Source organism: Sinocyclocheilus rhinocerous, unplaced genomic scaffold (genome assembly GCF_001515625.1).
Source record: "Sinocyclocheilus rhinocerous isolate Xijiao unplaced genomic scaffold, SAMN03320098_v1.1 scaffold756, whole genome shotgun sequence".
NCBI classification, from domain to species: Eukaryota; Metazoa; Chordata; class Actinopteri; order Cypriniformes; family Cyprinidae; genus Sinocyclocheilus; species Sinocyclocheilus rhinocerous.
Genome location: NW_015662039.1, coordinates 811,395 through 822,500, shown reverse-complemented (window position 1 = coordinate 822,500; position 11,106 = coordinate 811,395). Strand labels below are relative to the sequence as shown.

The 11,106-nt window shown below is 35.1% G+C and overlaps 1 protein-coding gene across 3 annotated transcripts in view; it reads right to left on the bottom strand.

Annotated features, from left to right (window-relative positions):
• The window catches only part of LOC107727387 (uncharacterized), a 36,533-nt gene that overhangs the window by 21,507 nt on the left and 3,920 nt on the right, over positions 1 to 11,106 (bottom strand). For all 3 annotated transcript variants that reach the window (XM_016537246.1, XM_016537245.1, XM_016537247.1), the window contains exon 2: positions 6,151 to 6,947. In XM_016537246.1, coding sequence (XP_016392732.1) covers positions 6,151 to 6,947 — 797 coding nt within the window. The remainder of the gene's footprint in view (positions 1 to 6,150; positions 6,948 to 11,106) is intronic.

The following is an 11,106-nucleotide window of genomic DNA, read 5'->3' as shown; positions in this document are numbered from 1 at the left end:
ATCCCGATCCGATACCAAAAGTTCTGAGTATCGGACAATACCGATACAGATCCGATACCAGCACAGTTTTATTTTTTCATTTCTATACCTCGGTGTGTGTTGACCTGTTCATCACTCTTTTGTGTGTTACACACAATCTACTAAATGTAGACAACTTCATTATAAAGAAAAATAACAAATTAAAAAATATATAATCATAAAAAATACTAAAAATACTATTATAAACTAGGTTAGTGGAAAATTCAGCAGCAAAAGTTACTCTACAAAAACACAATAATTACAATAATGTTACACATTGCTCTTTGTATTGTAATATACATTCATGAAAAACAAGTAAATATAATTATATATAAATATTAGGTGTGCGCCGATCCGATATTCAGTATCGGTATCGCTCCGATACTGCCACTTTCTGCTGGACAAGACCGATCCAAATAAGAAATAGTGCGTATACTATTCTGTGTTATTGTTAAGCCCCACGAAAGGCACAAAATCATTATAAAGCACCATAAAGTTTCCGTGCACTATATTCCAATTGTTCTGTGTTCCATAGTTTAATGTGAGGTACAGATGAATATTTAAGTCATTAAATTCAAGTACACTTAAACTCTTCGCTCCGCTGTCATCCTCCATTCAGCATTCAAACTCTGCATCCTGTTCGGTTACGACAGTCAAGACGACGAAACTCTCTCTAGGATGATACAATGTTCCTATTATTATACTTGATCTGAAGATAAAGATCAATGGTTTATCTAGTCCGGTTGGTCATCTGGTTGGTTTATCTAATTACTACAGTTAAGACGACGTAACTCTCTCTAGGATGATACAATGTTCCTATTATTATACTTGATCTGAAGATAAAGATCAATGGTTTATCTAGTCCGGTTGGTCATCTGGTTGGTTTATCTAATCTGGTTGATCAACGGCGCAAAAGTATTATAACATGAAAGGCTCCAATACAGAGCGGCATAAAGCGCATATGCGCATCCCGTGCGCAGAATGATGCGCTTGATGCAACACGGAGTCACAGCGCGCAGCGCTCTGCATAGAAAAGTTCAAAGCACAAAGGGAAGAGACATATTGATGCGTAGTGTATTATATCTGTGCGATAGTTTATTTAGCCTTTTCTTTTAACAGTTTTAAACCTCAGTTACTGTGCGCTCTTGAAGAGTTCCATTGTTTCGACTGTAACCGAACACGACACGCAGTTTGAACGCTGAATGGAGGATGACAGACAGCCGCAGCGGAAAGAGGTTATGTGAACTTGAATTTAATGACTTAAATATTCATCTGTACCACACATTGAACTATGGAACAGCTTCAGAACACTTGAAATATAGTGCACGAAAACTTTACTTTATAATGTAGCAAGATAAAGTCCTTTTATGCAAAACCATAGATCTTTATCTACAGATCAAGTATAATAATAGGAACATTGTATCATCCTAGAGAGAGTTTTGTCGTCTTAACTGTAGTAACCGAACGCAGTTTGAATGCTGAATGGAGGATGACAGCGGAGCGAAGAGTTTAAGTGAACTTGAATTTAACGATTTAAATATTCATCTTTACCTCACATTAAACAGTCTCAGAACACTTGACCGATCCCCCGATCCAGCAGAAAGTGGCAGTATCGGAGCGATACCGATACTGAATATCGGGTCGGCGCACCCCTAGTCATTAGTTGGTCATGAGCTGGTTTAAGCTGGTCCTGAGCAGGAGCTAGTTGCTTAGGATGAACCTAGAGGACCAGCTTAAACCAGCTCATAACCAGCTCAGGACCAGCTAAGGACCAGCTCTAACCAGCTACCATGCTTCAAAACAGCATATGCTGTTTTTTTTAACAGGGGTGTGACTTTCTTCAATGGAGTCCATAACACTGTGACATTGTTTCATGGTGGTGGGTAAAAGATAACCGAATTTTGATTTTTTTCTTAAACTATCTCTTTAAAAAGCATAGCACTCTCAGATCCATTTAACACATTTACCCTGTTTGAATCCATTCTATAGATTTTTTCCCCACAAATCAGTGCAGAAGCTATGAAAAAAAGAGTATTCCATTAGTCTATTGTGATTGGCATACACCTGCTGTACATTTAAATCTTCACTGTAGCTCTGTGTCCTTCCTACCCTCATAAGTTGGGAACAAATTAGATTAGAAATGAGAGGGAGAGAGGCCCTTTGAAGTCGCCATGTTTGAAGCGGATGGGAAAAAAGCTCATAGTCCCTTTTCAATATCCTCTTCCTCAGGCCACAGAGCTCCATTTAACAGGCAAGGGAATTATCTTATTAGCTTTGGTGACAGGTGATGATGAGGGCCGAGTTTACCGCACCGGCAACCTGTCATCGCAGCTCCCATAAAGTCCACCATTCGTCAAAAAACGTCCAGTCACTGGCCACCAAAATTAATTAATGCTTAACTAATGCATTATTCTGGACCCCTATTCTAAAGTGTTACCTGATTTCTGCAAATATGGAAAAAAAAATAAAGGGTCTCAAAAGGAGCTATCAAAGAGGCATTATTTGGGTAAATATGTGAGTAATTTGAGCTATTTGACACCTGTTTGATGCATCCAGGGAGGCTTGGACGAGTATGGCGGACTGAGGGACACAGTCCAGATGAGAGGCATTGGCTGTTCCAGCTGTAATCGCCGCTGCCATCTGCATGCTCTCTCAACACAGATGAACAGGTGCTGTGTGATGTGCCGCGTTAAAAGGGGAGAGATCTATAGCGCACCCCGCACTACATCCTCTCAGCTCTCAGTATACTGTACTCCAACACACAATCTCACTCATTGACCTTTCGTGGCTATAGTGGTTATCAGCAATTACATCATTAGATATACCACATGGTTGCCACAGTCCATAAAAGACTGACCAATCCAAATTAAACAGTTCTCAATTGGTGTGTGACACAGAAATTAAAGATGGGTTATTATTGGGTAGCAGAAAGCAGAATCCAGAGAAAAAAGTGCTATGATTACTATATAGGCCTACTTGTTAGTGCTGTGCCTTCATCATTAAAAAGCATGGAAAAACTACTAAAGGCAAAATGTGACCCAGACTGTTAAAAACTTGTTCCCATGTAACAAGGATAAACATGGTTTATGCCGACCACAGTGTGTTTTGTGTGGTGAATTGTTGGCTGCTCAGAGTTTAAAAAGAATTTAAGACACATTTAGAAACGAAACACTCAAAATGCAAACACAAGCTTTTGATTTGAGTATCTCTAAAACAAAGCTGCATTATCTGAACATAATTCAGTACATTTTAATATTTTTTTTTCATAATATTATTTATTCAAATCCAAAAGAACTTTAAATTTAGTTATAAATTTAAATTTATTTTAGACAGAAACAATAGTTTGTTAAAATATGGCTAACACTTTAGAATACCGCTCCGTCATTAACTAATTACATAGGAACAAATGACTAATGCACTATTAACATTCTAGTAACTATACTATTAACTAACAAGAAACTCTAATTAATGATTTAGAAAGTAATAGTGCTCAGTTGAAAGTGGTAGTTCACGATTAGCTAATCAGTAACTACTATTTTTTTCATATATCCCAGAGACCCACTATATACAGGTTTATAATTAATGTGAATTATGTATAATGTATAATTAACAACCATTTAATCCCACTGGTCACAATAGTGACAGTAAAGAAAGTTTTCATTTATAAAGCTCTAATGTTACTGGCTGGTGTTTTAGTGCTGGTACACATTATCTTTAAGGTGTCTAGTATTAATATATGAATTCACAAGTATTCAGTTTTGTTGACTGTGGTCATAGAATGAGTAAACTTGTTGATGGCAACAATAGTGACCGGTGGGATACTAACTTTTTTTTATATATATCTTAGTATACCTATTCAGTGTTGTATAATGGTTTTATGTATAATAGTAACCATAGAATGTGATGAAATAGTTTAAAATGGGTTAATAACTGAGCTGATATATATAAGAATTTTGATGACTGCAGAAATAATTTAATTTCAGTATACACATTATCCCACCGGTCACAATTGTGACCAACCATAAAACACAGTTTTCCATAAAAAAATAAAATAAATTAAAAAATTAAAAAATAAAAAATATATATATATATTGATTATGTCAAGGGGTTACTAATGACACATCATTTTGATATTTTCATGTCTGAGAAAAAAATTTAGAATAAATGGGTTAATTCTAAAATAAAGATCATGTTAATCCACTAGTAATGACTCAAGTATTACGCATAATTAATACTTATGAACTACTAATTACTTGGATCAGTATTCTAAAGTGAAAAGCATGATAACTTCCTAATATTGGCTGACGTAAGCTTTTGAGGTATATGTAAGGTTTTGGATGGTAATGATTCAAGTGTTACTACATCCTTCTAAAGGAATTACTAATAATTTGGATCAGTATTCTAAATAAGTGAAGATCATGGTAACCCACTAGTAATGACTCAAGTGTTATCAAGCAAAAGGAATTATTTTCCAGAACCTTACAAAACCCCCAATCGCTTGACTAAAACAATGATTTTAGTCATTACTAGAGAGTTATCATTTTATTCACTTTAGAATACTGATCCAAATAATTAGTAATTCATTATGAAGACTCATTGACTGCAGAGGATCCAATGGTGAGCTAAAATCTGTTCTGATGAAGAAACAAACTCATCTACATCTTGGAGGCACCGAGGATCAGTCCATTTTCAGCATATTTTCATTTTGGGGTGAACTACTATTACACCAAATACACAAAATAATGATCTTTAAAAAAAAGCATCATATGACCCCTTTAAACAATTTTGTGTAACCACTGAAGAAAAAACAGATGATTCAGGCTATGTAGACCAACCAAAGCCTTTTGTTAAATGGAATGCTGTTCTATATATAAAAGACATAGTTGTTTATTCCAATACCATGAAAAGAGATAAACTATTCTATTATTTACTCTAGTTTTACATCATGCCATAAGACAAATTATGTCTACATATCTTACACCATGCATTTTCAGCTTGCTTTGTGTTTAAGAACACATTGGATATGATCATACTAGATAGGTTAAAGGTGATATGTCAAAAATATTCATATGAATATTAAAACAGAACGATGCTTGGCAACAAGCTGAGGTGTGCCATTAGCTATGTATTTTCATTTCAGGGACAAAATGCTGAAAGAAGCAGTTTCTTTAGGGAAAAAAATCTACGGAAACACTGCTCACAGGAAGACTTTTATCCTGTTTTCCTTTTTAGTCACAGTATGCACATTCAGTGATGAGCTGATGACGTCAAGTTATGGAAAGACCGTCATTATGGCTAATGAGAAAGGATGTGTGTGTGCTTCTAAACTGTAAACAGAAGCTATTCATTTTACCATGTTGACAATGAGTGATTCAGTCTGACACTCTTCACTAAGGCATCTCTCAATGCAATTAGGATAAATAAATGAAAAACTATATCCTGCAAATTCCTCAATCTTTAATGAGCTTCTTCTCTTGGTGTTTTTTTTCCTTTGGATTACGTTATGTTTAGCAGTGGTAAACAATCATTGTGAACTTGATTGACAGGAAGAGTATTTCACTCTGATATTCAGAAGTGTATCTCTGAAAATTAATTTCAAAGGCACTATTTACACTGCTGGTCTCTTGATCGCACTGCAAAAAAATATATTGATCAGCATTTTTGCCTCGCTTTCCAGTAAAAATGGCTAAACATTCTGTAAAATGTTTACTTCTATTTTATATACATTTCTGCATATCAATTGCATTTTTTTTTCTTATTTTAAGCATAAACTTGGGTAAATTTATGCTTAAAAAAAAAAAAAGGAAAAAAAAGGCAAAGAAAACTAATTCAATTTCCTGATATCATATATATTTTAATATACCAAATATGTAAAGTACTAATTTAGAAAATAATTTTTTATAGTGCATGCCTTGTTTCTGATAGATTTTCATTAAGATTTTTTTTAAATAATGCTCCCATTCCAATAAATGCTGTGTAATGCATAGAAGTGAGGAAAAACAGCATAATGTTCTTGTTTATATCACATTTAAATGCTTGCAATAAGACTGACCGTTGTTGTTTATATAAAAACAGATGTAACACAATGACGTCAAGTAAATAACAATAAAAGACATGTAAACTGTTGACTACCTCACTTAGCCTGCAGCACTCTTCCATGTACTCATCCAGACTGTCGCTGGTTGTACTTTTCCTCAAAGGCCGTTGCTGAAATTCAGATCCTGTTTTGCCATCATAAGCTTCTATAGAACACTGGCTCCTTGACATTGTGTCCTCAGCCATTGCAGTGTCTGTTATTTCTTCCTGTACTGCCATGATTTCAATTGCATCTTTACAGTTCTCCATGGTATTCCTCAGGGTTCTGTCCTCGGACCTCTCTGAATCTGCTGTGATGTCTATCAAATCATCATCAACATTCTCTTCCTTTGTTCTGTCTCCCAGGATGGTAAGAGTGTCTTGTTTAGCACACTTACAAGACGTTTGTTCAGTTTCTAAGAAGACTGAACTGTCTTCAAGAGGATTGTCAGCAGGTACAGGAGAGTTCAAGTTGCCAGAGTCACATGAAGACTCCCTACTGTGGACCACAAAGCTTTGCTCTGAACCAGTTGGGGTGGATGGAGAAGTTGCTCCACTAGTCATTTCTACCCCAGAGTCCTCAGATTCAAATTTATACAATCTTGGAAGTTCAGAATCTGCAAAAATAGAAGATAGATAGTCTGTTTTTGATTCAGGGACAGTGGTCTCAGGAGCAGCGCTTTGGACAGAGATCACCTCATCAGCTTGGAGAGGTTCTGTGTTATCCTGCTCAGACATCGAAATGGAGATGGTTGAAATGGAATCCTCAACATTAAGCAGTTTCTCAGGGACGTTGTTGAGGAGCTTCATTTTTGTCAGTACAACATCATTATCCAAAACAATATCCCCTTTACCTGCAGAACAAACAAAGAGAGAGGTCTGAGTAATTTTATACTTTCACAATATTAAAATCATAAATTTGTTCAAAAATGTATTCATTTGAACTGTGCATTTTCTGTGCAACTACCACCAGATGGAGTTGCAAAAATAATCGTTATTTTCAAACTGGTTTAATATTTTCATATCACCACAAGAGCAACAATGCTTACTCTTCTCTGGGAAATCAATCAACTTCTGGACTTATGATTGTGTCTAAACATTAAACTGGGATGAGGAAAATAATTTAAAATCACAAACTGCAGTAGTGAAGCTAAATTTCCATTGCATACTTCAGCTCTCATTATTTAAATTATTTAAAAGCATTTATATGCAGACATATTTCCCTGTGCCAAAAGAAGAGTGCTTATCTCGCTATAAAGCATTCTTTAGCATCAGTGGTCCACAAAGAGTCATATAGTCCTGTCTTGCTCTGAACTTTGATCTTTGCATTATCTTAATGCTATTTTGAGGCTCAGCTCTTTCATTGTACTGGAAATCTGATACATTTCAGGTGTCATTTACTTTCATATCTTAATCTCACTTTCCATAGTAAGAGTCTGTGCTTGTTCTTTCAAATTCAAATAATGTTGGTTAAGCACTTCTGAACACAATCAGGTCAAATAAAAATAATATCTTGCACACTTCTCTTTTTGCTTATGATTATGATTATTTTACTTATGAACAGTGCTAAACAATGGTGAACATGATTGTCAGGAAGAGGTGTGACTAGAAGCTTGAAGTGGGATGGAAATAAATGGTTAGATGACTCATCACAGTGATACAACGTGAAATTAGAAATCATACACTAAAATATAACTTCATGAAGCCTTGAAAAAGATAACAATAATAAAGACTCTAGCCATTCCCAGCTCTCTCATAAGGTCTAAATGTTGTTTTTGTATGTCACTTTTATTAATAATAAACATACCCATGTGTTTTGTTAGAAAATAATTTGTGATGATCTTTTTCCAGATTGGATAGTGACTGTAAAAACACTGATAGCATTTCAGTTATGTGAGATCTGTTGCTGCTTCAGGTTTTTTTTTTTTCCCCATTCAAAACAGTGCTTGTGTTTTTGCAGTCCTTTCTCATGGACCATGTGTACACAACACCTGGACTCCAGTACAAACCTTTTTAAGATCTATTTCAAATAGACTTCATTGTTCAGTTTTATCTAAATGAAAAAAGTTTCCCTCATAAGGCATCAAGCAGTAATGTCCATGTTAATCTTATTCTTTCGTGCTAACCAGGTGCAATTCAACAAGTTTCCAGAAACAATCATGTGTTTGTCCATGATGAAAGTAAAAATACATAAGAAAAATATCTAAAGAAATATATCTAATTTCTGTAACATATCTGTAGTGGGCATGATGCCATATAAATATTAAGCATAATAGACTGACAAAATGTCCTCACCTATAAATACATATATATAATGTCCATGCAGCACTATTAAATACATCATCTTAGATATTTTCCAATGATTACATACAAACGGTCCCAACATGAAATCCAAGCATACAGTAACTGGAGCCCTCTACATGAGGCCTCTGATCATAATTTAGCTAATTTACTTCTACAGGTCAATTAGACCGACCCATTGGGTCAGTCTTTCATACAGCAGTGCTCTCCAGCTGAGACTACAGAACTGCTGATGGTGGGATATTTTTGATGCCACTCAGTAGGATGCAAGTAGTCAGCATTGAAATCCCCCTGGGTTTTCAATTAACATCGCTCAGACGTGGCCGCTTGTAAAGAGAGATCAAAAAGCCCTCACTAGCCCCTGGCAGCCAGGAATGTAAGTAATGCTAAGGTCCTTCATGCTGCAGAGTATAATGCATTCACAATAAAAACAGGTCAATGATAGTGTTGGCGGGAATCAAACCCCACATATTTCTGGTCTTTATCACTCTGGAGTCTGGAAATTTCTACTGGGGATTATTTCATGAGTCAAAGACAGGTACAACACTACAAGAATATCTACACATCTACAAACTATCAATCTTCTGTGGAAGCCCAATTCTGCCTTGGTAAATCAGAATGGTGACATAAAACGTCAAAATTATTACAGTCTCATAACTAAATTATGAGATAAAGTCATAATGGCATTAAAAAGGCTAATTTTAGGTGTCATAATTGGACTATAATTTTATGTCATTAAGACATTTTATCTAATAATTTTGCCTTTTGTCAATTTTGTGAATTATGAATTCATGTTAATCGGTGTGTCAGTTTCGACTATCTCATAATTAATTACTTCACATGTTGTAATTTTGACTTTTCAGATCATAATCAGGATTTTTTATTTTTATCTCATAATTGTGACAATATGTCATAATTTCTACTTAGTATGTCATAATTTGGACTTTTTATATTATAATTATGACAGTATATCATAATTGACTTTACCTCATAATTAATGACTTATTGTGTCATCATTTTGACTTTCACATCATTTTGACTTTTTATCTCATAATTATGAAATAGTCAACTTTTACTTTTTATTTCAAAATTTTGCCTTTTTATTTAATAATTATTGCAGTATGTAGTAACTGACTTCTTATCTCATAATTATTACTTAGTATGTCATAATTGACTTTATCTCATAATTATGACTTAGTGTCATAATTTTCATTTTCCTGTCAAAATTTTGTCTTTTTATATCATAATTATGGCTCGGTATCTCATAGTTTTGACTTTTTAATGCCGTAATTTAATATTTTTGTCACTCAACTTTGACTTTGCATGTAATAATTTTGACTAAAAGCATGATTTCTTTTTCTTATATAGCAGGTCATTTTTAAGCAGCACTGTTAGTCACGTCCCACCTGCAGTGGTGTTTTTCTTCCAGGCCAGCAGAGAATGTTTTTCACTGTGTACAACTGGCAAGTGCCTCACATTTTTGAGCTGATAAAATACTCTGTTCACATTCAAGAATCCTGGAATCATCTGCTCCAGTGTATTTTACAGCTGCACGTACATTTGGGGAAAACACTGATATGTCCCAGGTTGGCATGGTGATGTTTTCAAGGCAAGTCTAATAAATATTTAATTTGAGGAATTTCTGGGAGACTTAACATATTTTCTCAATTATCTGTCCTGAAAGGGAGAAGAAAGTTTGCTTCAATTACCAAATGTTGCTGTTATTCATTTGAGATGAAGAATGTGAGAATCATTAAGGGCCATCAATAGAAACATACACAGGGATGAAATGTAAAGAATTCACAAGCTTAGACAAGAACATGTTTACTCCATCTGGCCTCACCCACTCATGTTTACCACATTTCAACACTGCTGTGTTTGTGAGTTTGGCTTTACTGACACAAAATTAGAGTCATGCTCTCTTTAACTGACATGATCAGTGAGCAGGTTCTTTCAGTGAACCAGTTCATCATTTTCACATCCAACCTGTAAACTCAAAACCATGAAAGCCATATGCAGGAACCTTTCTCTATCAGTTCATAAAAACAGCGTTCATTATCAAAAAAAAAAAAATATATATATATATATTGAATTCAGTGGCTTTCCTGCTCGTTGAATGACTGAGTAAGTAAATTTTTTCTACTTCCAGGAACACACAAGCATATAGACGACCTCTAATGTACTATAACTTAGTGAACTGGAGGTAGAAGTTGAGTTGTGATTAGGAAACTGGCCATTTGTGAACAACAAGAACAAAAAATCTTTTGGTTCTCTGTTGAATGGAAGTGCATCAGGTTTTCAAATGATTTTAAGCTACTTGATAATTTAGTTAGGGGATGCAGTGGGATCAGTATATGTGTTTAGGGATGCTCTTGTCTGCAGACACGTCACGACACATTGTGATTGTAGGTGGAGAGGTCAGAGCAGGCCAGGGCAGGTCTTCTATTTTTACAGCCAGGAGAATGTCAGAACCCTGTTAGCACTTGGGTGGCCAGACTGAGCGACCCCGAGAGCATATGAACCAATAATCTCTGTGCTAGAGTCTGTATATGGCCTGTTTTAACATTGCATTGAAGTTTTATTTATTTTTGCAGGGGAACTTTTTTTTAAATATTATTCGCATTTCCCCCCTCATTTTTCAGATTCTACTTCCTCTCTTTTTAATGCTCCCATACAAACTAATGACATTCGATATATCCTTAATGATAATTA